Here is a 27,817-nt window from a genome sequence, read left to right as displayed (position 1 = left end):
CGGATTGGTTAGGAATTGTTTCACGTCTGATAATCTAGCCTGAGTGAATGGTCAATTTCACAGAAAAAGAAAAAGGACCTGTCTGTTTGTGGTGGGAGGGTCACAATCGATCAGACACGGACGTGCATTTGGAGGTACAGGCGATCCAGCGGGTGCAGATAAACAAATCCTCCCATGCGACAACAACACCTGACGAAGATCAGTCATCAGTCGGATGAGATCACCCACCCACCACTATGCGACATGGGAAGCAAATGGGAACAAAAATAGGTCAAGACAATGGTGACCAAGATTATAATCTTTCTTTGTAATGAAGGATAAACTCATCATTGTCTCTTCGCCAGAAGGGCAAGTATAGAATAACACCAACCTCCTGCGTTGCCCAAAGTGGTTTAGCGCAGCCGACGCGTGACCGCTGCTGGGGCTCCCCTTCGAACGGTCGAGCAAGAGAGGAAGCCCATCGCCAACCCTTGGATCAAACTGTCTCAATCCTTCCTCCCTCACCAGACGGTGGTCAGGTCAGTATCAAATGACCTCCACAAGCTGTGCGTTTCTTTCTAGTCTGCCTCGGGTCTGGTGAGAGACACTTTGTCGTCACTCTCTGTTCGCTCCTGTGCCCGCTTGCTCCTAGTTTATTTGGTGTATTGATCGGAGCGGAACACAAGGGTCTGGCTGTTGTCATCAGCAACCTCTGCATTCACCACCTTCTACAACCCCGAGCCGCCGATTGACCTGAAGGACAACACTATATTCGCCCAGTCATTGAATACGATATACCCCAGCTGCTCTTCCCCTCCCACTCTGCCGCCACTTGCGACCCGACGACGTTTGAGACCTGTCGCATTGACCCTGCCTCCAGTTGATCCCGCATTCGACCGCCATTTGCACCTCGTGAGGTTCGCCCCTCCGACAACCATGGGCGACCCCAAGAAATCAGATCGGCCGACCACCCGCAATGCTGCTGCAGGCGCACCGGCCGTCAAGTCGCCCGATCGTACCGGACCAAATGCGTTGACGATCGCATCGCCTCCTGGCTCCAGGACGCCCCCTAGTATGCCGTCGAAGAAGACTCTATTCTACCCGGAACCGCAAGCCAGGAGCCAGAATTCTCGGACTACCTCTGGGCCAATCGATGCAGATGCCCTAGCGAAGGCTCTGAAGGATTTTGAGGATGCTGGACGTCCCCGCGAGAGAACACCGGGTACCAGTCCCAGCAGGAAGAGGCAGAGAGTGTACGGTGATAGGTCAGTAACACATTCAATGGTGCTTTTGGAGAGCGGTTCATCGGTCGTGACCATGGACCTATATCCTTTGACATCATGTCACTAAACTGTGAATCCTATTCCAGATTTATTCCCAATCGTGAGGGACAAGACCTTCAGGCAACGTTCAGTCTGCTTCATGAGGACGGTTGCCCTTCGACTCCATCAAAGTCGAAAAAACGAGCTCCCCATTCGGAGCTTCACTTTCAAAAAAGTGAGTCGCATCCGCTGTGATCCTGGCGCTGCCGATCATCGTCGCTAACCCCGGTGTAGCTGAGGAAGCAAATCGCATGTACTCGCGGGTTTTGCGAAGTGAACTCTTTGGGAATACTGTTCCACAGGCCGATTTGGATTCCCTATCGCCGGATCCCTTGTTGGGTATGGGTAATGGCATTAATGACAAGACCCGCTCACATACGCCACCTTCACATGTGGTCTCGAACCTACCACCTGCCAGCATAACACCATCGACGCCCCACAAAAACCTTTTCAACTACGCTTCCCCACGTGCTGGGTCAGCTCACCCCACACCTTCAAAGACTCCGCGAAGTCAGCATGGTCCGAATCTCAATGTCCGGTCAGAGCTCTATAGTCTATCACCAATCCGCCTCGACAGCCAACGTATTCTGGAGACGCCTCGGAAACAGCCTCGCTATGTGAACAAGGTACCCTACAAGGTCCTTGATGCGCCCGATCTGCAAGATGATTTCTATCTCAACCTAGTAGACTGGGGCAGCAGTAACGTTCTTGGAGTGGGCCTAGGCAACTCGGTCTACATGTGGAACTCCCAGACAGGCCGCGTGACGAAGCTCTGTGAGCTACGAGATGATACAGTCACAAGTGTTAGCTGGATACAAAGGGTGAGTGCCCAGTTCTTGATCAATATGTTCGATGGAAGCGCTAATTGGAGTAGGGAACACATCTTTCAATAGGCACAGGCAAGGGTCTTGTACAAATATGGGATGCTGAGCGCTGTCGTCGCCTCCGTACGATGATTGGACACACAAATCGTGTAGGAGCGTTGGCTTGGAACGATCATATCCTCACATCCGGCTCTCGAGATCGACTGATCTTCCATCGAGACGTCCGCTCCCCGGATCAGTACCTGCGTCGCTTATCTGGTCATAAGCAAGAGGTATGTGGTCTTCGTTGGAACACCGAAGATGGTCAATTAGCCTCAGGCGGGAACGACAACAAACTGCTGGTCTGGGACAAGCTCAACGAAACACCGCTTTACCGCTTTTCCGACCATACTGCGGCCGTCAAGGCAATCGCTTGGTCTCCACACCAGCATCATCTTCTCGCGTCCGGTGGTGGTACAGCGGATCGAACCATAAAGTTCTGGAACACGTCGACTGGTTCCTTGATCAAAGAAGTCGACACAGGCAGTCAGGTTTGTAACTTGGCGTGGTCGAAGAATTCGGACGAGATCATCAGCACGCACGGCTACAGCCAGAACCAAATAGTTATCTGGAAGTACCCTCGTATGGAGCAGATTGTCTCTTTAACCGGTCATACATTCCGTGTACTTTACTTGGCCATGAGCCCCGATGGCCAAACAGTCGTCACTGGGGCTGGAGATGAAACCCTGCGGTTCTGGAAGATCTTCAACAAACGACCGGGCAGAGAGCACGGACGTGAAGGTAGCAAGCTAGCAGAATGGGGTACCATCCGCTGACGAGAAAGGTTGCTGTTCATTTCGGAATGATTTGGTGCCATGGCGTCCTTTGAACTTCTCGTTGGGCTTACCAATATGCATTAGATATGGCGTTTCCAAGGCTTTGGCGTTTCTTACGATGCTGGGTTCTGTCCTTGGACGGTCTGGAGGAGGGTTTATTTGTTTTTCTAAATGGGTCTAGCTTGGGCATTTTCTTCGCATCTCATGGGGTACACAACAGCATATCATGGGTAACTAAAGGGTTCTTTTTCTGCGTTGTTCTGCTTTCTAATAAGTCCTTTCCGCTGGCTGCAAGATTTCATTCCATGTATCTCCGACTCTGCCTGTTTCTGCTTCTACTTTTCTTCTCTTGTGTTCCTTTTCAGCCTACTCTTATTTTTATCCGCGCACAGGTGCCAGCCCATGTCTTCGCAGCAGGCACTCACTATTTGCAGGTTTTCGCTACTATCCATGGAAATGAATCTCAGCGGTGGCGCTTATGGTGTTTTCCCAGGGTGAACAGGTAAAACCAGGACCAAGGCGTTGCTCCATCCTCATCCCCAAAGATTCAGGCGGATGTGATGGATTGATTGATTGACTCCAATGGGCTTATACACCTCTTTCAGAGTTGCATGATGTACCACACACACAATCCTCTCCCCGCGTTCAGATTTCACGACGGAATGATTTACAACACACCAAGAGCTTCGAGAAGGGGTTTACTTGACTTTGACTATGAGGAACGTGTTGTTTCGCAGGGGGGAAGAACGAAAGACATTTAATGTCATAGATAACGAGAATGAAAGACCAGAAGGGTAAAAAAAAAAAAAAAAGAAAAATTCGGAGAGGTGCAAATTTAGGCCGGTTGCTTCGATAGTATAACACTTTAGTACATACTTGTTAGTAGATTTCTACTATCTTCAACTTCAATGATATACAGTATTGAGAACAGCTTAGTCCAGATTTCAGTCTATAAAAATAGTAGTCCCAAAATGGACTTTCAACTCCAAACTGAAAGTTTATTTCATTATCTTCTTGATTGATGTTATACTAATATAAAAACGGTTCATCAGCCCAATGAAACTAATCCAAGAGATACGTACGAGACAAGATCTTGTCTCTCGTCTTCTGCGCATAACTTACAGCACGAAAAAGTGGAAATGGGAAATAACCAAGGAAATGGGAACAAAAAAATGAGAAAAGAAAAGAAATGGAGATCTATAGAACCAGCCTGCCAGGCTCAACAGTCAACAAGGTCTTCACGCGGTCCAAGAAAACCTTCGCCCTCTTCTCTTCCTCAACCGGAACAGTCAGGCTGAAGACGTTCGCGGCCGGCTCAACAACGCTCTTAGCAGTGGCAACAGCCTTCTTGGAAACCTTTCCAGCCAAGAAATCGATCAGATCATCCTCCACCTTCTGCTTCTTCTGCACCGGGCGGGCCTCCTCGGCGTTCAACTCAGGGATGTACTCTCCCCGGGAGAACTTGATGGGCTGAGCACCGAGGAGCTCGTCGAACAGCTCATCAGCGGAAGGCCTCTCGAGAGAAGAGCGGGGCAGGTCGTCGTTTGCCAGGTCCGTAGCGCGGGCGAGGAACGTCGACAGCGGCACCGTGGTGCCCAGGGATTCTTGGATCTTCTTCTGAACGGACAGCACGGCGGCCAGGGAGATGGAGACGGCGACGGAGGTGGTCGGCGGGGGACGAGCAACGGGCTTCTCTTCCACGGCCGGGGCGGGCTCCGCGGGCTTGACGGGCGCGGCGATCTTGATGTTGCTCAGGTCGAGGTGGGCGAGCTTGTCGATCCGGGCTGCTTGCTCAGAAGGGTAGGAGGCGGGGATGGCGCCCAGGTAGGCGAGGACATCGCCCTTCAGGAGACGACCCTTGGGGCCGGACGCGGGGATCTTGGACACTTCGGACTCCGGGATGCCTTTTTCATGGAGGAGCTGGGTGACGGAGGGATAGAGAGGGTAGGCGGGGTTCTGGAATTGAGGGGCGGAGGTGGAGCTCAGACCTATACGGTGAATGGTTTGTTAGCTGGACTGATATGAGGGTGATTTATGGGTGAGGATGGACTTGGAAGGGAGGGACATGTTGGAGTGGGAAAGTTGATATCGAGCTGTTTTCTGTCGGGAAACTCACGCTTGGAAGTGCTGAGAACACGGGATTGGCGGCGGGCAAGCGCGACCGGAAGACGGCAGACCGAGAAGGTGGAGGCCATGTTTGATGCGCGAGGCTTTTGGTGTTTGTATAGGACAAGTGAATGTCTTTTCCGAGGGGTGTGGCTATCGTCGGGTCGCGAGCGCTGTAGCTTGGAGTGGGCGGAGATTTGCTGGGATCGGATAGGAACCCACCACCAGGCTAACGGGGCCGCAGAAAAAGCACAGTGGTCCCTAGAGAGTCGGAGTATAGTCGCAATCTGCGAGCTGAGCGTTGCAGGACGTTCCAAGCCGGAGAATTGCGTCGCTATCGGAAGGGTCAGCTCGGAGAAGGTTGAGGTGATTATTGTTGGGAGCTTCACCGGCGGCCCGGACGGGAACATTTTTCTGCCGCGGAGAACGACGGCCTCGACCTCCTGCCATTGCACCAAGCCATTGGCCTTAATTCCTTTGCTTCCTGGTGAGTCTAATCTGTTTACCTTCTGGAGACGTTGGGCTCTATTTCAACGACACTTGAATATGTGAACATTGATGGCTGGGGCCCGTTGTGGCCTGCGCTCCAACTTTTACTCTATCCTAACCATCGGAAATACCAGGTCGACAAGATGTTTGCGCGGCCGTTTACCTTAAGGGCATTCGCCCAGCAGTGTCCCCGGAGCACTCTCTCATCCGTTCTCGAGTCCTCCAGTCCAGCATGGAGGTATTTCTCCTCCAGTGCCTCGCGAACAAAGGCTGCCAGCAAAACCCAACAGATCAAGCCCAAGGTGGTGCGCACGGCGCCTGAAGACAGCTTGAAGTTTGCCGGCCGACGCCCGGAAGGATTTGGAAAGCTCGAAAGAAAGGTCGCCAAGGAGGGAGAGATTGTCTTGTTCCGGGCGCCATCGCAACGCGGATACGTGTTGGGCGCCTACGGTATTGCGGGCTTCTGTTTTGCCTACGCTGTATACAATTCCAATGCCGTCTTTCGGGATCCCCTTATACCTCTCCCGATGTGGCAGCAAGCTCTGTTCGGTGGTATTTGCATAACAATGAGCGTTATGGGTACGGTGTTCCTTTTCAAGACCACTCGGTTGATTCGCGCCATCAGGGCTGTCAATGTCAACGGTCACACACATCTTCGCTTCACCGTGCGAAGCGTGGTTCCGTTCCGCAAGCCCTACGAATTTGACGCCCTGCCGCGTCAGATCGCTTTCTCCCGCCGTTTGGTGATCTCTCCGGATTCGTCTCCAGATATGCTTTTGGAGTCTATTCCGGATGCGCCTGGTATTGCAGGAGAGCGCACTGTGGCTCAGGGTGAGCAAGCGAAGGTTAGCTTCTTTAAAGCTCCCTTCAAGAGGATGAGCATGTTTATGTGGCGGTTGTTCCGGTCTGTCCGGCAGATCTTCTCCCAGGAGGACTTTATCCTTCTGGAAGTGGAGGGCCAGAAGGGCGTTCTGCGCATGGACTCTGGTGGCTACGTCTCACAGGACTTTATGCTTGTTGGCAACCCTGTGAGTTTCCGGCGCTGATAGGAGATGGGAGTCCGGTTCCATTTCGCTATGATATCCTTCTTTTGATGTCTAATTACTCTACTTTTTGTCCTATCAACTTTCCCATTAGCCTGTTATACGGCATGTCAGACACCCATGTATATATGGAATGAAGCATTAAACACAAGCAATTACCGTAAATTGAAATAATTTAGAGTATGGGCACTGCTGGGGACAATACTGTGTAAGAAGTAGCCGGAGTATATGCGGAACCACGTGACCCTCCGCAGCGCGTCCCCCCATCAATCAATCAATCAATCAAGACGCGACTCCGACGATAAACCATTGCGCGAGCCCCTCCACAAACCCGACCCTCTCTTGTGGGCTGTTCCAGCCTGCCGCCTTATTCTCCAGGCGACCTTCACCGGTTTCAACCAACATCAACTTGCGATTTGTATCTGCATTCCCTCAGTCGCTGAAACGCGGCTGTCCGTCGCAAGATGGGAAAGCTCATCCGGCTCGAGCTGTTCAGTAAGCAACACCCTCTATTCGGCACTCTCAACCGCTCTGACACCTGCTCTAGACTTCAAATCGTACAAGGGTCATCATGTACTTCTCTTCGGTGATGCCTACTTCACCTCCATCATCGGACCCAACGGGTCCGGAAAGTCCAACTCGTGCGTATCATTCTACCCCATTTCGCGGACAGAGGAAATCAAGCGAGACAAAGTACGGTGCGCTGACCTTCTCCAGTATGGACGCGATATCGTTCGTCTTAGGTATCAAATCGTCACATCTACGATCCACGAACCTTCGCGATCTCGTATACCGCGGCCGTGTCCTGCGCACATCCAAAGTCGATGCTAGCGGCAATGCTATCGAAGCAGAGGCCAACGGGGATGACCAAGCGGAAGACGGAATCGACGGTGAACAGTCGCAGGACCCAAGCGGAAAGAACGATCCCCGGACCGCGTGGGTTATGGCAGTCTACGAGGATGATGCGGGTGAGGAGCAACAATGGCGCCGGTCTATCACCAGTGGAGGTGTCAGCGAGTACCGTATCAACAATCGCATTGTCACGGCACAGCAGTACAACGAGGCTCTCGAGGCGGAGAACATCCTGATCAAGGCGCGCAACTTCCTGGTTTTCCAGGGTGATGTGGAGGCCATTGCCTCGCAGTCACCCAAGGATCTGACGCGGCTGATCGAGCAGATCTCGGGAAGTCTGGAATACAAGGCCGAATACGAGCGCTTGAAGGCGGAGGCGGAGGAAGCCGCAGAGCAACAGACTGTGCAGTTGAACCGTCGCAGAGGTATCAACTCGGAAATCAAGCAATACCAGGAGCAAAAGCGCGAAGCCGAGAACTATGCCCGGAAGGCCGAGGAACGCGACCAGGCCATCATCACGCACATCTTGTGGAAGTTGTTCCACTTCCAGCGCCTTATTGATGCGTCGAGTGCGGATATCCAGAAATATCAGGATGAGCTGAAGGAGTTCCGCCGCGGCGTTGAGAAATACGAGAAGAATGTGGAGGACGCTAAGAAGGATCATGCTCGGGTTGGTCGAGATGTTGCAAAGGCTGAGAAGAACATCGTGGCCAAGGAGAAAGAGATCGAGGAGTCTACGAATGCCCTGGTACCTGTTGATGAGAAGGTCGACATTACGAAGAAGAAGGTCGACCGCTTCACCTCCCGGATTGCTGAGATTACTCGGGAGCGCGAGGGTCAAGCGGCAAACGCCAAGCAGCTCGAGAAGGATCTCAAGGTTGTCGAGAAGGCTCAAGCTCAGTGGGAAGCTGAGTGGCAGAAGACCATGAGCAAACAAGGTGGCCAATTGAGCGAGGCCGACCAGCAGGAGTACAAGCGGCTCAGGGAAGAGGTCAACAAGAAATCTTCCGCGGAACAGCTGAACCTGGACAACCTGCGTCGTCAGCGCAAGACTGAAGCCGAGGCCTACAACAGCCTGAAGAGCAAGTTCGAAGGTACCGAGTGGCAGCTCAAGACTCTGGAGTCTGAGACACAAACTTTAGCCGAGCGCAAGTCGTCGGTTACTGATACTGTCAAGTCTACGTCGAAGGAAATCGAGCGCAAGAAGAAGGAGCTGAATGCTCTAACTTCTGAACGCCTACGTGTCTCTCAGATGAGAACGGAGCTTGAGGAGAAGCTTCAGGTTGTGTTGAAGAAGCTTCTCGAGGCCGATGATGGCAAGAAGCAGTCTGAGAAGGAAATAAGAGCCAAGGAACTGATTTCGACCCTCAAGCGGATCTTCCCGGGCGTCAAAGGCCGAGTAAGCGACCTCTGCAAGCCTAAACAGAAGAAATACGCCGAAGCAGTCAGCACCGTACTTGGACGGCACTTTGACGCCATCGTTGTGGACAATGAGAAGACAGCGAAGGAGTGCATCCAGCACCTCCGCGACCAAAGAGCCGGACAGGCGACATTCATTCCTCTGGAAACAATCCAAGTTAAGGCCTTCAACTCCAACTTGAAGGGTCTGCACAGAGGAATGCGCCCAGCGATCGAGACCGTTGACTATGACGACTCGGTTGCCAGAGCCATCAGCTACGCTTGTGGAAATGCCATTGTCTGTGACGATTTGGCTACTGCCAAGTATCTTTGCTACGACAGGAACGTTGATGCGAAGGCCGTTACTCTTGATGGGACCGTCATTCACAAGGGTGGTTTGATGACTGGTGGTCGCGGCCCTCAGCAGAACTCCAAGCGCTGGGAGGATTCCGAGGTCGAAAACTTGTACAAGCTTAAGGACAAGCTGATGGCAGACTTGGGCAACCTGCCCAAGGGTCATCGCCGAGGAACGGAGGAGGAGACTCTGCAGGGTGAATTGGTTGGTCTTGAGCAACGGCTTGCCTACGCCCGTGATGAGCTGAAGGCCCTCGAGAGAAATCTCGAAAGCAAGCACAGTGAACTCGACTTTGTGAGGCGCCAGCTCGAGGATGTAAGGCCTAAGTATGTTGAGCGCCAGGAATTGCTCGAGGAGCTCGATCAAACAATCGCTACCTCTCAAGAGACTGTCCGCAGTGTGGAGGATGAAGTTTACAAGAAGTTCTGCAAACGCCTCGGGTATAGCAATATCCGCGAATATGAGGTTCAACAAGGCTCTCTGCAGGAAGAGGCCGCTCAAAAGAAGCTCGAGTTCACGACGCAGAAGAGCAGAATCGAAAACCAGCTTAGCTTCGAAAAGCAGCGCCTTCAGGCAACTGCTGACCGTGTTGCTGGGCTTCAGGCACAACAGCAGCGTGACGAGCAGTTGATTGAGGAGCTTCAAGCTGAGCAAGAGAGCATCCGAAATCAACTCGATGAGTTTGAAGCTGAGCTTGACATTCTTCGTGAGAAGCTCGAGAAGCAAAAGGAGGCTTACGCGCAGTCAGCCGAAAACCTTGCACAACACCGCCGGGAGCTCCAAAGACGCAGCAGAGAAGTCGAAGGGACGATCAAAAACGTCAATGCCCTGGAGGCGGAAATACAACGCAATTCGTCTAGTCGATACGCTCTACTCCGGCGTTGCAAGCTTGAAGACATTGACATTCCATTGACCGAGGATTCGAATCCTCTTGACCAACTTCCTATTGATGAACTGGTTCAGGCGGCAGACCCCGACGCCATGGATGTGGATGAAGACGGCACTGGAAGCGGTGGTCAGGCCTTCATGGTGCAAGACTACGGCATTGAAGTCGACTTTGACTCCCTGGGAGAAACTCTGAAGGAGGTGAGCTATGCCATTTCGAAGTTGATCAACATTTGCTAATTGTCAATAGGAGAGCGACGAAAAGTTAGAAGAGGAGCTGCTGGAGAAGGTTCGGTCCCTCAACAGCGAGCTTGACAAGATGGCACCCAACACGCGCGCTATGGAGCGTCTTGAGAGCGTGGAGAACAAGCTCAAGGCGACGGAGAAGGACTTTGAAGACTCCCGCAAGCATGCCCGAAGGACCAAGGATGACTTTGAGGATGTGATGCACAAGCGTTCGGAACTCTTCAACAAAGCCTTCTCTCACATCTCCGAGCAGATTGGGCCTATCTATCGTGAGCTGACCAAGAGCGCCAACTACCCACTGGGTGGACAAGCGTAAGTGGTTTCCACAATCCTTATGTCAGAGCATCAGCAAGCTAACGACGACACAGTTATCTCGATATCGAGGACTCCGACGAGCCGTATCTCGACGGTATCAAATACCATGCCATGCCCCCTCTCAAGCGATTCCGCGACATGGAGCACCTCTCCGGTGGTGAGAAAACCATGGCTGCCCTGGCCCTGCTGTTTGCCATCCACTCCTACCAGCCGTCGCCGTTCTTCGTTCTGGACGAGGTCGATGCGGCGCTGGACAACACCAACGTTGCCCGGATTGCCAACTACATCCACGATCACGCGGCACCAGGCATGCAGTTCATCGTGATCAGTCTGAAGAATGGACTCTTCCAGAACAGTGAAGCGCTGGTTGGAATTTACCGAGACCAGGTAGAGAACAGCAGCAAATCTTTGACTCTTGATGTAAGCCCTTGCCCCTCCCGCAGAATTCTTTTTGTTCTATCTTCGCCTGGGGTCATACGGATGCTAACATTTCTTCCCCAACAGCTTCGTAAATATAACTAAACGACTGAAAGGCTGTTTCTTTTTATTCCTTCGGTGTTATGTAGAATATCTGACGATGGCTTGATGGGCAGCATGCTTTTCTTTCTCTTTAGTTGAACTGTTTACGGATTAATGCAATGATTACTTGCTTTCTTGATGCCATAAAAGCTGTCTGCATTATTACCACCACATGATTAGTAGTACTCCCAGCCTCTCTGGGCTATGTAATGATCTACGGGCGCGAAGCTTGTCTAGTACTTAGAAGAGGTACTACCCGGGGATCCGGTTGTGCGGGATGAGGATTTCGGTTGGATGGCGGAGAAGTATCCGGAGAAGTAATAAATATATCTCAGCTTATTATATACTATGCTAGTACTCACTTTTGTACTGATTGCTTGGTTTTGTTATGACTAATAGCATGATGCTAGTATGATCGACTACTACGTAGTAACATCCGATCACCTTGTTCCAGCTGATGAGATAAATCCAGAGGTATTGCAGACTGACATCATTGAGACTGAAGATGGTGCGGGGGTGGGATTCATGCTAATACATGGCTGTCATCTGCTGTAGATCCGCTTGAATATATTAGGAAGAAGGTGTTGGCTGTGCTGAGATGTTGTCAGAAGAGAAAAAGGGGACGCAGGATGGTTGGAGAGTGAGTCAATGCGCTTGTGGAGAGGAGGGTTCATGGGAGGATTTTGTGTAGAGGTTACTAGGGAGGGGAGTGCTCTTACTTAGTATGAGATACTACGTTTTCAGTACAAGTTATATGAATGCAATATGTGCTTAAGCATTTAGAAGCTTTCCTTGGCCCTTGCGGATAGTAATGCCAATGCCATGGAGTGTGTTCATTACTTCTACATACTGAGCGGTTAATTCTACTCTAGTTCTTGGTATATCCCCTCACAACAAATGAACCCTTATTACCGCATCTACCGAACAATTACCCGACTCCATCAAGAGCAAACAAGAAAAGAAGAGTAAGAAAAGGAATAGATCTACATCCACCTACGTAGCAAACAGCATCAATTACATGTAGTTCCATTCTCTCTCCCCTCTCATCCCCGCACATTCGGAGGGAATTCCCCCGCGCCGCCAATTACCCTCCAATAGATGGTTTCAATTCATTCAGGGTCTTGAGGGCTGGTGGTGGTGCTATCCTCTACCCCCGCCGGTTAAAGTGGTCTTGATTAATACTTACTACTACCCCGGGATCTGAGCAATTGGAAGAGTACTACTTAAATGCTGTATAGTAGTGTCGGGGTGTGGAGTAATTTATGTGTTTTTTCCTCTGTGAGGCTGTGAGGATATATATGGTGATATATATATATTTTCATCATATATACTAAGTACTACTATCATTGCTACTCATCATTATCTATCAGTACTAATGAAACTAGTACTACTCTGAACGACGTCACCAATAAGCTGAACTTCTATTTGAAAAAGTATCACGGAAATGCATCATCGTCCAATCACATTACTCTCTCTCCTACTTGGAGCTGCACACAGCATTGCAGCTCGTCCGACCTTCCAAGATGAAAGGAGCATCTCATCATCAATCACTCTGAGTGCATCTGTTCCGGATGATGCAGCTCTGCCGGTCTTGCATCCTTTTGTTTCGTTCTCTATTGAATTTGCGTTCTTTCCGGATTTTGCAGGTATTATTCAATACCCTTTTCTCACCCTCTAGTACTACTTGATGGGGGAGCTGGTTTCTATACTACTATTAGGTTGTGCTGTATTATCAGTATTTAGCGGGGGAAATGTGTTGATATATGATATATATAAGTACTATTAGTTCTGACCCATTTTGACGATCCCAGGAAACCTATCACATCCGAATCTCTTTTCGAATCACCTGCTAGACAATCTGGCCGAGTTGCAGGGCGCAAAGCCGTACATTCGTGTTGGAGGGAACACTCAGTACGTGTCAATCCCATCATCCTCAATTCTATCTTCCCCATCTAGGCAAAGAGGGGAAGGAGGGTTGGACTCTAATTAAATCACGCAGAGACTTTGCCCTGTATGATCCGAATCTACGAGCAGCCACAAATGCCACATACATTACCAGCATTTCGACGGATTACCCGCTGATTTTATCGTTTGGTCCCGCCTTCTTTGAGTCGTACTTTACCTGGCCGGGAACAAAGTTCATCCACGGTTTTAACCTGGGGAAAAATAGCTCGACAGATATAGAGCTCATGCTAGAATCCGTGCCGGTGGCGTGTAAGGCTCTGGAAGGAGGAAAACTGGCGTATTGGGAACTGGGGAACGAGCCGGATTTGTACAAGACGTCCGCACAGGGCATCAGGAGACCGGCGAACTGGACGGAACAAGACTATGTGAATGAGTGGTTGAACAAGACAGCGCGGATCGAGAAGAGATTGGTCGAGGCGTGTCCTGAGCTCGCAGACTCAAAGTACATTGCGCCTTCATTCGCTGGGGTCACCAACAGCTTGAATCCCGTGGTGACGTGGGAGAAAGGCCTAGACAACAGCCGGAACATTGCCCTCAATTCCGAACACAAGTGAGTTTGGTGGTGGCCAAGCCCCCAGCCCCCAGCCCCAATTGTACTCTGAACGCGAAAGGATGGAGTACAGGTCGACTTTGGCTAATAGGTCGCGTTTGATGCAGCTACATCGGTGGCGCCACTCAGCCGGGAGTAACACTGCAGAATACGCTAATGAACCATACTAAGACGGTGGAAAGCGTCGCACAACAGGTCAACGTCTCACGTATCTTGTCGAACGACAACCTGACCCCGGGCATCCCCTATATCCTGGGCGAGACCAACTCTTTGTACAACCAGGGCGCGCCTGGACTGTCCAATTCATTCGGCGCTGCACTTTGGGGGGTAGACTTTAACCTTTACTGCGCCTCGCAGAACATCCGCCGAACCCATATGCATCAGGGAAGTAATTACAATTACATCTCCTGGCAGCCAGTGGGAACGAATCGTACATCCATAGGCACGAAGGCGCCGTATTACGGCAATGCCATGGTGGCGGCCATGCTCCACGGCGGAGACGATGTCCGAATTGTCAATCTCCCGCTGGCCGCGGATACGGAAGCCGCATATGCCGCGTACGTGAATGATTCTCTGGTCCGAGTGGCTGTCATCAATCTGGTGGAGTTCAACTACACCTCAACCGATTCGATAGCGGAGAAAGTGGAGAGCAGACCCAGCGCGAAGTATACGTTCCAGTTGCCTTCATCTGGATCGGTGTACTCCGACTCGGTTTCAGTGCAGCGGCTGATGGCGAACGGCAGTAACGCCATCACGGGGATCACCTGGGACGGCTGGTCTTACAATTACGAGCTGGCACAGGGTAAGCCAGTTCGATTGCAGAACGTAACGATTGGAGAGGCGATCTCGGTGGGCGACGATGGGGTTGTGGAGATCGAGATCCCCTACTCCAGCGCTGCAATCCTCAGTCTGTGAAAGTTCATCCGGTGTGGGCCGAAGAAGCTGTAACAATAGGGTATGCATGGTAGAAGATATCTATCCGCGGAACTCTGGCCTCCGTATCATTCATGATGCGGCTCCCACGCGGTTAGCATCCGTGGAAAGGATAGCCAGTCTGAACCTTGTTAGATCATAATAGTCCAAATGGTGCTTAGAACAGAAGAGGAAAGCTGGGTTTGGTAATTACGAAATACTATAAAGTTCCAGAGGGTTTTTACCCTTTCTCTAGATGCGGATGTGTAGCTCAAGCCTGGGCATTTGCTGGAGCACACAGTCTTTCCCATTCGAAGTATCGGCGGCTTCATCATTATGTTCCAAGCGATACGGAGAAGAAGCCGAATCCTCACTTCAAATTGACGATCAGCTCCATCTGCCACTTTCAGACGAGGAAATATCAACCCTGAGCCTGCTCCGTACTGATGCGGAGTACGTGGGAATCATCTGAGACTCGCGGATTTGCCTCATTGATGGCTACCATGATTTTCCAGCCGAAAAGGGCATTTTAAAAATCCAACAAAGCATCGATTTGTTCGGAGGATATCTTCCAGAGTGGGAAACTCAGAGCAAATAGTTCTCGATTTGTTAAAAATAAACAAAGTGGATGGTGGCAACTCTCCCGGTACGGCGTTTGCGAGAGACCTGTCGACCGATGGCGAGACAGATGTAACCTTGATGGGGGTAAAGAATGATCGGTTGCACCATGTCTCCCGCTGCGACAGATTTTGAATTCTATTGATCGAATAATCGGTGTACAGCTAGTCAATGATCTGCGTTAGCGGGTTGATACGTAGCTTCCCCCAAGCCACGGCCCAGTTAGCCGGGCTGAGTGGTGGCGCGACGGACGGCTATCCCACTTCCTCGGAGTACCAGAACTCGCCTGATGGATCGATTCATGCAAGTGCTCGGACTCTGAGCTAGCCTTTAATTAATATTCCAAGGATTGACTGCAGCATTGTCTTCTGTCTGGTCGAGTGTCATTGGGGCAGTAGTAGTCAACCAGAAGGGTTGTTGTCGCCAGGCAGAGCATTGCGGATTTTCCTAGCGTGAGGCATGCTCTGCTTCGCTGCCCATCGTCTTGCCCTTCTCTACCCTGTAGTCATGGCTCACTCAGGCTGAAGCATGCAAGCCATCATGCAGGGTTTCCTGGTAAGAAAGCAAGTTTGCAGGACGATGTACGTAGGCGGATGTCTCACCGTCTGCATGTTTCCTACAAGGGCCCTAATAGTGAAGGTTCGGGAAGCTAAAATTGAGAGACTGGAAAGAGCTGAAGAAGCGCTATAGAGAGGATGTCCCCGCTACGCACTATGGTAATGGGTATGGATCCCTGCGCCCCTCCCCCCTTTTCTTCTCTATCTGTCAGTGTGTGTTTTTGATGCTCAATAGGTGACCTACAGGATAGACCCCGTTCGGCTAGTGGCTAGCGTTCCACGCAAACATTCTGTGGATCATCGGTCCACCGTGGCGTGCCAGGCTGGTCAAAATCGCGAGTCGATAGCCAAGGGGCCCGTGTGCTGTAATACTTGACTTTTTCTGCCTAGCCGTTCTTGACGCAGGCTCCGCAAGTAATGGGAATGGTGGGAAATACCGGACCCAATGGTCAGTGATGGATGTATTATCCGTGTAAGACATAGCACACTACCCCTCCCAAACAACCAGGATACGTATTTTCCTAGGTTTCTAGTTGCGAAAATAATCTCCCGCTTGGACTGTCTGTTAGCGAGACCGAAGGGTTGTAGAGTTGTCTTGGCTTCATAGTGCGGCAGCCAGGACACTCTATGATCGATTCTCCACTCCAACGCGATACAGTTGAACCTTAAATGAGAATCTAATATGGTTGCCGTTGACACTTGACAGAGTGTGGCTGCGATCGGCGGTCAGGCTCTAGGGGTGGTCCTTGAGGTCTTACGCCCAAACTCCGCAATTTCCGCACTGACTGCGAGAGAGGCAGTATCGGCAAAGTCTAATCGTGAGGACTTTGACAAAGGAATTATTCCCACTGGCGGAACGCCGATCCTAGTCTTCTTGTGGCTAGGCTTCATTTGAGCAACCCAATCTAGCTGTCACTCAGAGTTCAGTCTGACCTGCGGGCTCTGGGCATGACAGGAAGAAGCGAAGCCAGCACCATACTCACGGCTCGCCGTAGCACTATGAGAGGCTAGCAAGAGTCTGCATTGACCTATGATCTCTCTTCAATGGTAACTTCCGGGTACTTCCACTGCCATGTGACTTTTGGCCTCTGCCTAATACGGTGTATTGGCTCCTGCAAATCCCGAAGGTAGTTATCATGTATTAGCTAGCCTGCGCTATTGCGTCAAAAGAAATATGCCAACCTACTGTACCCCAGAGACGCCTGTGATTGGTAAATTGAGATGAGTCTATTCCTTGAATTAGCTTGCCGGCCAGGGGGGTTGTAGTCTGGCATGTACAGCACGAAATTTAACCAGGCCGAGCGTAAATGCATGATCCCTGAATTGCATGGCCGTCACTGTGTTTCGGAACCCAATGACCTTGACCTGAGATTTTAGTGCAGTCGTTCGATGCTTGGAGTGCATCTATTCGCCTAGTTCCCCTCTCGACTTGGGCCCATCTTTACCCTTGCACGAAGAGGTAACCTTTCTGTTGGTCAACTATTTTTTCTGCGGCACTGATTTAAAACCACGTAAAGAAACAGAGGATGAATACGAGTGTCATATCTGTAGCTCTCCACTCATGTGTATAACAAAATAAGCATTTGCCACTGTATCGCTCGAGCCCTCATTAAATACACTGATCCTCTGCTCCATAGGCGATGGGGCTAAGGCAGCCAGACGTAAGCCTCAAACGGGAAAGACCAGAGGGAGCTGCATGGCTAGGCTCCATGCACGCATGGCAACGGAAACAGACTAGATGATAGAGCGTTGTCCGTAACAGTTAATGGTCAGACTCTGTATGTATTTGTTTTCCTTGCATTAGTTTGCACGTCATAAGTGCCAGAAGGCCGCGTTGAACATCATGACATGATCCAATGGCTGAATGTTGACCAACGTACTTTTGTCCACATCTGTAATTGCCCTTCGGTCATCAACTCCGAAGGAACTTGTTTCTTTTTCCCTCGGCATGTTATATTTGGTAGTTCCAGACCTATATAGGCCGTCGCCCGAGCCTTGAAGATCATGCACACGAAACTTCTTAAGCTGCCAACTCCCCATTGGCTTCCTTGAATGTTGATGTGAGGTGGCAGTATCTGAATTTATCTATCCATTCCATTATCATTGTCGGTAGTCGGTAAAGAGTGAGCATAGGCGACTCGGCTCGACACTGACTTCCTATAGTAGAGTATGACAAGTCCGGTCCGTGCTACCATTGCGATAGGTCAGTCCACGAAAGCTAATAAAGCCCAGCATCAGATGTTATCATATCACGATATGACTGCTCAGGCGAGCCACACGGTAAGGACAAGCTCCCCAGTCTGAACTAGGATGGATCATCCAACTGATGTCATGTCATGGTAGGACATGCAACGTGCATCATCCGCAGTCAACTTCCGTTATACGCACTTCGCTATGCTTTGCATTGACCACAATGGGGACCTTCGCATAGAAGCGTCGCCGTCCATTGCAGGCTGCGAAAAGGCAATCTTCACAGACGACGTGCAGGACCGATTTCTGAAGTCGGTGACTACAGCATGGCAGCCCAGCCTGCAGAGTCTCCATTCCAGTAAGTGATTTGGCAACTGTAAAACCGAGCCAGCCAAGGATGAAGTAGTAACCAAGACGTGTTCCTGCCCGAATCAGACACCTTGAGTCACATGAGCGGCGATGTCACGGGGAAGCCAATGCTTCTGTCCAGTCCTTCAATCGGCCTACAGCACACATGGTATCAACCAAGCCTCCCACGACAGACCGGTCTCATTCCCTGTGAATGGCAGTCCTTACAAAACAAGCGTCACAGGCGTAGCTTGAGACATGAACTCTCGGGCATCGGACTTGATTTGGATTCCGCCTCACCCACACCGTCGCTAAGGCGCACAGCACTTCGCCTAGGGCAAACAGATCTTGTGCGACGATACTATGAGAAGGCATTCGAAGCGTTTCAACAGCTAAACTGCAGGGTTATCGCCAAGGCATTTGTGAAATTGGTGGAACCGCGCAAGCAGGTCAACCACCCATACAATGGACGACGGGCTGCCGGAGGATCATCACAGAAGATGGATTCTGAATTGACTAAGCCGAAATGGTGGCCTACAGGGGTGACACACAAAGAGCCCGACCATCTTCAAAAGGCCGGTAAGATGCTCCTAGCTTCCATCGGGTTGAATCGTGAGAGCTGAATACTTACTGGTATCATCTCTCTCTTCAGAGAGAATCAGGCTGCTTGTTCATATTCTGTGTGAACTAAAGGAGAGTCGAGGAATCACCGCTGAGAAGCTCAAGGATGCTGGACAAGACGTGCGGCGCCAGATTCAGCCCGAGAGCCGTCTACAAGTTCTTGATGAGATATACTACGTTCGTTATATGGAAGAATTGTACATGGAGGGCAAAATTAGTACGCATTCGCTTCCATACCTTAGGGGACTGAAAGCCACACCCCAACACCAAGCGACTAACACTTTCTATAGGCGGGGACACAATGATCTACGTTTCTCATGTCCATCTGGATGAGGACTTCTTGTTCGCTGAATTACGGGACCAGACAACTAACAACTCTCGTGAACTGTCACTCCCGATTATGAACAACAAGCCAGATGCCCCCAAAGCGACGGAGGGAAGCAAGAGTCCTGGGGACCAGAGTGAGGTGCAAGCCGCCACGGACAAATCGCACACTGACATGCCTGTACCCTCCGACGAGCGGCGCCTGCCACCAATGGAGGTGAATCACCAAACAAAACGCTCCGCCAATCAGGACTACTGCTACCCTCCTTCGCCGGTATCCAGCCCCTCCATCAGTCGGAAGAGCTCCTTGGAAAGCGGCTTGTCTACATACTCAACAGACATGGCTGCACCAATGCTGTCAGGGAGTGAACCCAGCGGGGGGTCCTGTGCTTCTAGGGATATCCATCCCACCGAGGCTTCATGCATGCCGGATTATTTTGGTAGCCAGCAAATGGCCACTTCATCTGCTGAACAAAGTCATCAGCCTGGATTTTGGAGCCTCCCACCGGCCCATACGGCACTACCATATAACGGATACTGATGTGGCAAATCACTGAAAGACGCACGGCGGGGACCCTTTCCAAATGACGCTCTGTATATACTGAATGGTCTTAGCCATCCCGAGATCTGGATCACCCCTCCATTTGCGCTTGCATAATTTCCTATGTATAACAATATTTTTGGGGGGTCTCATGTTTGAGGAAGTGACTGTACTCAGAATACGTGGAGTTCAGCGGCACTGTGGCTGGCGCAAGTGGCGGATACATACTATTTGTGATATAGACAACTTTCTGTATTATTTCATTTTCTGGACAAGGTGCAAAACAGCGAGGAAAGGTGGTCATCAATCATTTACTGACAGTCATTATTATTCGTTGCATATAGGAGAACCAAGACAATTTGATAAGGGGAGATATCATAGGCCATCTATTCTTGATTTGTGTTGGGTCGCTGCAATTACTACTGAGTGATCTATCCCGCACGAAGCGGGGTAGTACAGCACCTGCCAGGTGTTCAAGGGGCCGCGAGAGTTAGCTGCTATAACTAATTGCACGACCGGTTCTTAGTCTTTTGAATATGTATGGCGCCAGACAAGTCCCTGATGATTAGCTCAGGAATCGAGTCAGTATCGCCATGTCCACAGCTATATAGACTAGTAGCCAATGATGCGAGACATGGCAGGGTCTGTTAGGTACCTTACTCCCTGCTTTATGCCTACGCCGAAAGCAGTAATAATTTCCAGGGGACAGGAACATCTCGAAAGAGCGTATCAGGCCTTCGCCACTACTATAGAGTAGTACTGCAGACAAGCCAGAATCCGGGTTCAGGTGCCGACAGGAACGAGTTCCCAGCAATCATAGTTGCAGTAGAGCTTAAATGTCCAGAAACAAAGACACGCATCTACTTGAATGTCTAGTCGATCATAGATCGAGCACAGACAATCAAGCTAACTACTCAGAGACTTCTTAGCACACAAAGGAGTAAGTAGTAATGAGTGTGTACACAGTAAAATGCGAGGAGAGCGAGATGTCCGAGAGACGGGACCCTTGAAGACGCCCCAGAAAACATGGCAACCGCCTCAGGCATGGAATCTACTATAAGCCTCGCAACGGGACAAATGAACCATGGGATCCAATGGGGGCAAATCATGTGGAGAGTATAACAATTTTCTATTGGCTGCAGCACTCCGCAGGTGGGTCAGGATAGATGATCGCCGGTCTGGAACGGCAAAGTCGCGACAAGTCAGCAGCAGCCAACCACAAGCTCCAACGCGTGCACACGGAGAACCTCATCCTTCCAACTTGCTCTCAACTTCCTGCATCTTTCCTTCTGCTCCCCGACTTCTACGGTCATGCGCTCTGAGCGTTGAAGCACACTGGTTGCGCCTTATCATCCCAGAAACTCAGTCATCCGAATTCTATCCTCTGGTTCGAATACAGTATACCTCGCCGCTTTTGTTTGTAAGTCATCCACGGATTCGTCCACCATGCCTTAGATTGATAAGGAATCCGCATCCGTTTCGGATCACTTCCTGCTCTGTCTTCCTTATCCCATCACTCGCCCCTTGATCTACCCTACCTTTCTGCCCGGCTGCAACACCGGTCCTTCTTAGTCCAAGCTTGGCTATAATCTACTCTAATCAACATGGGGATGCTAACTATAGGACGCTTCCTCAGCCGGCCTTATCCACACTCCCGTGACGGTCCCACGATATTTTCCTTTCAGCAGAGGCTCATCATGGAAGACGGTGGTTTCTCTGATGCTAGGAAGCCAGAGTCAGTGGCTAGCAGTAGCTCGCCTGCTTTGCATCCCACCACGGACTACGATCTCTCTGAAACGGAAGAGACGCTAAACTCGCCTGATACGTTCTACTCGCCGCCCGCGTCACCTGGGCGTCTGTCGCGCAACCCGTCCTTTTCCTACCATGATGACTGGGAGACATTTCCGCCTCTAGACCAACTGTCGGTGTTCGACCTGCTTGATAACCTCTCTCTGTCACAAAGGCTGGAAAGGCTGCAGCGAGCACTCAACGCGCAAAAGGACAAAGTAAAGAGACAACGCGAGAAGCTCAAGTCTACTTCGATTAACGCGAAGGAACGTGTTGTGGGCGAATGGAAGAGACGGGTCCCAACAGCCGATGAGCAGCTAGACAAGTACCGCCGTCGCATGAAAGATGGCGTGGAACGCTTGGGGAAACAATGGAATGCGACGGCTACTGTGACACTACGTGAGAAGATCTCTTTCATCGCTGGTGTTATGAACATCCTCGTGAGCGGCTACCTCCTTGGAGGGTTCCCAGAGTACTTCTACATCTGGTTCAGCGTGCAGCTGGCCTACTTCATGCCAATCAGATACTACCGGTATCACAAAAAGGGCTACCACTATTTCTTGGCTGACCTATGCTACTTTGTCAATGTGCTCTGTATGCTCAGCCTCTGGGTTTTCCCTGGCTCAAAGAGGCTGTTTATCAGCACCTTTTGCCTAGTATTCGGCAACAACGCCGTTGCGATTGCCATGTGGCGCAACTCGATGGTTTTCCACAGTATGGACAAGGTGGTCAGGTAAGCTTCGCTATGATGCCATTCTGAACAACCATTGACTTGAGGGTAGTCTGTTTATCCACATCATGCCACCCGTTTCCTTGCATTGTCTCGTCCATATGACGTCAGCGGAGACGCTGCGAGAACGATTCCCGGCGATCTACGAGATCAAGTTCAGTGAACCGGGTTCGCCCAATCATTTCAACCTCCTGGAAATGATGGGATGGGCAACAGTGCCTTACGTTATTTGGCAGCTGACGTACCACTGTTTTATTACTGTTCGCCGTGCCGAGAAGATTGCTGCAGGACGTCCGACCAGCTTCACTTGGCTCCGCAAGTCGTATGCCAAGACCTGGATCGGCAAAGTTGTCCTGAGCCTCCCCGAATCTCTCCAGGCTCCGGCTTTTATGCTGATTCAGTACTTGTATGCGATATTGACCATGGTCCCCTGCCCTCTGTGGTTTTGGTCTCGGTGGGCGAGTGGTTTTTTCCTCACTGGTCTTTTCATTCTCAGCGTTCACAACGGCGCGACATACTATATCGACGTCTTCGGCAAGCGCTTCCAGAAGGAATTGGAAGAGCTGAAGAAGGATGTTGCTCGCTGGCAATCGTCCCCGGAAGGGGTCTCCAGCCCAACGCTTCTGTCGTCTGACAATGCTGCGACAGTCGGGGCCAAGGGTCTCGAGGAATCGGCCAGTGGCGGATCCGACAAAGTCGGCGTTGATCAGATCCCTCTTCTTGATGCGCAATCGACAGGTGTAGAGAGCGGCCATGCTGCCGACAATTCTGGGGTCCGGGAAAGGTCTTGAGACGATTGTTACATGAAGCTCCTCACATAATGCTCCCTTTGCTTCGTTCATGAGTCTTGATTCTTGCCTATAGCTTTGACTTGTGGATCCGACCAGATCGGAACCGTTTCTCGTTGATACCCAACTTCATCTTTTATCATTCCTTTTACTGTCTGGCCTGTCCTGTGCTGCATTTTCTGCTTTTTGTTTATGACAGTATATGATTGATTCTTAGACTTGCGTGATGATGTGATGTGGTCCGTAATTACGAGATGCTCTTTACAAGCGAAGTAATGACATGAATATGTGGATAGTCAGCTAGTGGGTTAGTCCATCCTTGGGGAAATGAACTGAGTCACGATGGGGGGTGAAATCGGGAGTCGAAGCTTCCAGTAGCGAAGCCGGCCGGACTCGCATTTTGCGTTCGGCGGCGATCAAACCTTAAGTCCGACGTCGCCGCGGTCACGTGTGTAGCCACCTCTGCTCCAGACTCTCCGGGGACGAACGACACTACGCCAGCACCTCGTCTTACTTTTGTGATTTCCGATTTCTTTCATATCTTTCTCCTCAGTGTGTCACATTTGAAGTCACGTCCCGCATTTGGCTCCGTATTGTTGTGCATCCGTCTGCATTCGCTCGATCTTCCGAGCATTTCGATCCCCTAGGTTTCCGCAATGTCCGTTACAATGAGGTCAGCTAGCCTTGTGCGCGGCAATGCAGTATTGCGGCCTAATTTGATCGGTAAGTTGAACTGAAATCTCTTGTCTATACGAGGCCCAAAAGGGCTTCGACTTTGACTGCTTGATCGCTAACTCAGTGTTCGCATGCAGCCCGGCAACGACTTTCCGGTGCCTTGGCTGCGTCGACGGCCGCAAACCTCCGATTCAACGGCAGAGGTCTGCCATCTCAACTGTCGGCAATCGCCCTTCTAGTCCCTCAGCAGCGCGGATATGCCACCGATCCGTCGACCTCTTCCACCTCTTCCTCAAACTCGTTCCCCCCTCCGGGCTTCAACGCAGAGCAGGCCAAGAAGCCCCTCCCCCCGGACAACGTGCAGCCATCCAAAGATGTCCAGAAGGTCGCACCAAGCTCTGGACAGTCTATTTCTTCTCAAATCGCTGCACAGAACAATGGAAAGTCAGCTGAGCTGACAACGGCGAAGACCGCGGATGTTGATGGCAAGAAGGAGGAGAAGAAGGAGACGAAGAAACTGACAATCGGACAAAAGATCAAGAAGGAAGCCCAGCACTACTGGGATGGTACTAAGCTTCTTGCTACGGAAGTCAGAATTAGTTCTAGATTGGCATTGAAGATGGCTGCTGGCTATGAACTCAGTCGCAGAGAGCACCGTCAGGTTAGTACAGCCCGCATGGGATACGCTGCATTGATCGCCGCTAATGATTATTTGTGTGTAGCTCCAAAGAACCGTCAAGGATCTGGGTCGCCTTGTGCCTTTCTCCATGTTTGTTATCATTCCCTTCGCGGAACTGCTGCTTCCTATTGCCCTGAAGCTGTTCCCGAACATGCTGCCTAGCACCTACGAGGGCCAGAAGGCGCGCGAGAAGAAGGCGCTAAGCCTGAGCTCCACACGTAAGGAGGTTTCGGGTTTCCTGAAAGACACACTGAAGGAGTCTGGTCTCCCGGTCACTGCTGCGACCGTCAAGAATGAAGAGTTTGCCGAGTTTTTCAAGAAGATCCGCACCACGGGAGAATCGCCCACTCCCGCCGACGTGATCAAGGTGTGCAAGATTTTCAAGGATGACCTGACTCTCGACAACCTGTCTCGGCCTCAGCTGGTGGGTATCTGCAAGTACATGAACCTCAACACCTTTGGAACGGACGCCATGCTCCGCTACAACATCCGCCACCGTATGCGCCAGATCAAGCGTGACGACCGCGCTATCTTCCACGAAGGTGTGGAATCTCTGTCTGTCCCTGAACTGCAGATGGCATGCGCCTCCCGTGGTATCCGCACGCACGGTGTGTCTCCCGCTCGCCTGCGCGAGGACATGTCGATGTGGCTGGACCTGCGTCTTAAGCAGGGCGTCCCCTCCACCCTTCTTGTGCTGAGCAACGCATACGTCTACGCCCAGGGTGGTAAGGAAGCCGAGATGTCGTCCCAGATTGAGGCTCTCCAGTCCGTTCTGTCCAGCATCCCCGAGGAGCTGTTCCACGAAATCGAGCTCGAGGTTCACAATGCCGAGGGCGCTGCCACCAACAAGCAGCGTCTGGAGGTCATCAGAGAGCAGCAAGAGCTGATCGAGGAGGAGAACGAGCAGAACAGCGAGAACGAGGAGAAGGGCGTGTCTGCTCCTAAGGACATTGAGGATATCGATGACAAGGAAGACGTCAAGTACGAAGCCAAGTACAAGACGCAAGCGGGTGAGGCCAGCGAAGCCGTCCAGGAGGGCGAGAAAGCCGAGCAGGCACAACAGTCTACCCAGGCTAAGGAAGAGAAGAAATAATCGCAACCTGCCTCTCTCTTTTTGCTTCGACAGGGCGTTTATACCGCGTTGATGAACCTGACATAGATCTCTTTACTCCTCCTGATCCCTACCCCTATACTCTCTACTTTCTCTCCCTTTCTTTTTCTTCCCATGTGTTATTGTGTATACGATAGACTCTGTTCGCTTGTTTGTTTATTTATTCGTTTCATTTCTTGTTCTGATTTCTGGGATCCGTGGTTGGACACCATCGAATTTGGGTCTCTTATATCCTTTTAAACCAGGCTTCTTTCTTTGTGACCTACCGACACTGAAATAGATACTTACTTAGTCGACTTGGACGGTTGATCTGGACAAAAATATGACGTGGATATTAATTGATAGTACTATAATCTATACCAAAATATACCTACCGAATAACTTCGTATTGCTCAAGACATCGGGTAATTAACGTTGCAGTCAGCGGCTCCTCCGTCAAGTACCTCGGCAACAACCCCGATAACTTTATCAAGTGACTTAGTTACTCCCTCCGTACCTCCACCAAAATCAACTAAACTATCAGTCCTGCATCAACACATGGCCAAGTAACGAGCTAGCCAATCGATAGATAAATCAACTAAACCCTTACATTCTTAACCTTGTTTTCTTCTGTCTCCTGCAATGCGAAATCCTCTTCTCCTCCACCATCATCACCATCGTATACTGCACCGCCAACTCTATTCTTCCTCACGGATCATTCTCCCTCGCACCTTCAGCACCCAAAGTCACTTCTGCACCTCTCCCAACGTCGCAGATCCCACGACCATGCCCCCTTTAAACCTAACTTCACAGGTACATCATCCTACATTCCACGTTTCTATAATATACCTCCCTCCTCTCATCTACATAACACACCCCTCCCCCAAAACCAAATGACGTAACATCAACTCAATCCATCAATAACCAACCAACCAAAATAACCCAATCACTCTGTAAGCAAGCAAAATACTAAGTACTTAACTAACAATGAATGTAAACTGCAGAAAGCCATCGCCCGATTAAGAAACTACACTCCCCCGCCAACAACTTATACCTCGGTCCCGTTGTCACGCCGCGCCGCGGTACTGGTGCTGCTGTATGCGGACCAGAGAGGGGACTTGAGGGTTGTATTGACGATGAGGGCGGCGACGTTGAGGTCTTGTATGTATATCTGCACACCTCTTTCCACTAGTAGTCGCTTGATTTGGTGTTGTAGGTGGAGCAGTGTGGCTAACTGTGATATGACAGATGCTGGACAGGCTGCTTTACCGGGTGGTAAGTCGTCTCTCATTCTCTTATCTATTCTCAAACGGCACAGCCATCTCTCTAAGGAGTTGTTATGTGTGCTACGTACGACGATAGATATCGTCCTATGATCTACCGTAGCAACACGCTATATACTATATGCTACATCACACTGATATCAAACCCGAACTAAACCAAAAACACAGGCCGCGCCGACTCCCTATCAGAAACGCCTATCCAAACAGCCCGCCGCGAAGCTAAAGAAGAGATCGGCCTCCCCGAACACGACGAGCACCTACCTCGGCCCTTCACGGTCGAGCATCTCTGTGAGTTCCCAGCCAACCTAGCGCGAACGGAACTAGTCGTTCGACCATGTGTGGCGCTGCTGCATTCATTTGATGAGCGGACGGGCGAGAATGCCGATCCTGAAGTCTCGCTGATCCCGAGGCTGGATGCCCGCGAAGTCGCGGCGGTGTTTACGGCGCCGTTTCGCAATTTCTTGCGCTGTAGGGATATGGAGGATTGGGGTGACGGGGATCCGACGGAGTGGTATGAGGGGGCTTGGACGGAGTGGCATCAAGAGAACTGGAGAAGTGAGTATTATTTCTTCTTTTGGTTGTTTGTTTGCTTGCTTGCTTTCTTGTTTGTTGCGCGTCTTGTGGTGGCTGACTAGGAGCAGTGCATCAATTCTTCGTCCCTGTCCGGCCTAAAGAAGTGGTTAAACCGAAACCAAGGACGGAGGAACAGAAAGAAGCGGTAAGTCAGTTGGAGGAGCAGGAGAAGGCCTCACAGGTTACTCGGTACCGGGTGTTTGGGATGACGGCGCGGATGTTGGTTGATGTGGCACGGGTTGCGTATGCCGAAGAGCCGGAATTTGAGCACAATAGTCACTTTGGGGATGAGGCAATCATTGAGAAGTTAAGGAAGATGGGACGGTTAAGTCCGATTCGGAGGACAGGGGATCAGTTGACTAGGCGGGATATGGAGATGGCGGCTAAACTTAGTTGATACTTACAGTACTTATTGGATCTGCTATGTTGATAGCCTT

The 27,817-nt window shown here is 50.8% G+C and overlaps 9 protein-coding genes across 9 annotated transcripts; 8 read left to right on the top strand and 1 right to left on the bottom strand.

The window, feature by feature from the left end:
- Positions 1-915: 915 nt before the first annotated feature.
- AtWU_04709 (WD40 repeat domain-containing protein) lies at positions 916-2,940 on the top strand (the record flags this gene model as incomplete). The annotated part of the gene is made up of 4 exons (XM_035499820.1): positions 916-1,244; positions 1,349-1,476; positions 1,536-2,122; positions 2,176-2,940. 4 exons carry the CDS (start codon positions 916-918, stop codon positions 2,938-2,940), a joined length of 1,809 nt encoding a protein of 602 aa, XP_035355713.1.
- Positions 2,941-4,137: 1,197 nt separating this feature from the next.
- pdx1 (putative pyruvate dehydrogenase complex component Pdx1) lies at positions 4,138-5,456 on the bottom strand (the record flags this gene model as incomplete). The annotated part of the gene is made up of 2 exons (XM_035499819.1): positions 4,138-4,928; positions 5,057-5,456. 2 exons carry the CDS (start codon positions 5,454-5,456, stop codon positions 4,138-4,140), a joined length of 1,191 nt encoding a protein of 396 aa, XP_035355712.1.
- A 222-nt stretch (positions 5,457-5,678) lies between these two features.
- On the top strand, positions 5,679-6,581 carry AtWU_04707 (uncharacterized protein; the record flags this gene model as incomplete). The annotated part of the gene is made up of 1 exon (XM_035499818.1): positions 5,679-6,581. The coding sequence occupies one exon, from the start codon at positions 5,679-5,681 to the stop codon at positions 6,579-6,581; it is 903 nt and encodes a 300-aa protein (XP_035355711.1).
- Positions 6,582-7,042: 461 nt separating this feature from the next.
- Positions 7,043-11,151, top strand: AtWU_04706 (cohesin subunit SMC1; the record flags this gene model as incomplete). Its single annotated transcript, XM_035499817.1, has 6 exons — positions 7,043-7,073; positions 7,126-7,219; positions 7,296-10,269; positions 10,319-10,626; positions 10,683-11,049; positions 11,134-11,151. 6 exons carry the CDS (start codon positions 7,043-7,045, stop codon positions 11,149-11,151), a joined length of 3,792 nt encoding a protein of 1,263 aa, XP_035355710.1.
- A 1,441-nt stretch (positions 11,152-12,592) lies between these two features.
- On the top strand, positions 12,593-14,578 carry AtWU_04705 (glycosyl hydrolase family 79 C-terminal domain-containing protein; the record flags this gene model as incomplete). The annotated part of the gene is made up of 4 exons (XM_035499816.1): positions 12,593-12,794; positions 12,960-13,059; positions 13,148-13,663; positions 13,771-14,578. The coding sequence occupies 4 exons, from the start codon at positions 12,593-12,595 to the stop codon at positions 14,576-14,578; spliced, it is 1,626 nt and encodes a 541-aa protein (XP_035355709.1).
- A 3,341-nt stretch (positions 14,579-17,919) lies between these two features.
- AtWU_04704 (DUF2841 domain-containing protein) lies at positions 17,920-19,774 on the top strand (the record flags this gene model as incomplete). The annotated part of the gene is made up of 6 exons (XM_035499815.1): positions 17,920-17,931; positions 17,983-18,030; positions 18,094-18,298; positions 18,376-18,867; positions 18,941-19,126; positions 19,200-19,774. The coding sequence occupies 6 exons, from the start codon at positions 17,920-17,922 to the stop codon at positions 19,772-19,774; spliced, it is 1,518 nt and encodes a 505-aa protein (XP_035355708.1).
- Positions 19,775-21,378: 1,604 nt separating this feature from the next.
- AtWU_04703 (glycerophosphocholine acyltransferase) lies at positions 21,379-23,083 on the top strand (the record flags this gene model as incomplete). Its single annotated transcript, XM_035499814.1, has 2 exons — positions 21,379-22,295; positions 22,345-23,083. 2 exons carry the CDS (start codon positions 21,379-21,381, stop codon positions 23,081-23,083), a joined length of 1,656 nt encoding a protein of 551 aa, XP_035355707.1.
- Positions 23,084-23,736: 653 nt separating this feature from the next.
- Positions 23,737-25,527, top strand: AtWU_04702 (MRS7 family protein; the record flags this gene model as incomplete). The annotated part of the gene is made up of 3 exons (XM_035499813.1): positions 23,737-23,803; positions 23,893-24,416; positions 24,478-25,527. The coding sequence occupies 3 exons, from the start codon at positions 23,737-23,739 to the stop codon at positions 25,525-25,527; spliced, it is 1,641 nt and encodes a 546-aa protein (XP_035355706.1).
- Positions 25,528-26,310: 783 nt separating this feature from the next.
- On the top strand, positions 26,311-27,777 carry AtWU_04701 (NUDIX hydrolase; the record flags this gene model as incomplete). The annotated part of the gene is made up of 5 exons (XM_035499812.1): positions 26,311-26,337; positions 26,529-26,685; positions 26,773-26,799; positions 26,976-27,362; positions 27,449-27,777. 5 exons carry the CDS (start codon positions 26,311-26,313, stop codon positions 27,775-27,777), a joined length of 927 nt encoding a protein of 308 aa, XP_035355705.1.
- Positions 27,778-27,817: the final 40 nt, after the last annotated feature.

Source organism: Aspergillus tubingensis (genome assembly GCF_013340325.1).
Source record: "Aspergillus tubingensis WU-2223L DNA, scaffold_6, whole genome shotgun sequence".
Lineage (NCBI taxonomy): Eukaryota > Fungi > Ascomycota > Eurotiomycetes > Eurotiales > Aspergillaceae > Aspergillus > Aspergillus tubingensis.
The sequence above is the reverse complement of the archived record's forward strand: the minus strand, read 5'-3'. Positions and strand labels throughout refer to the sequence as shown.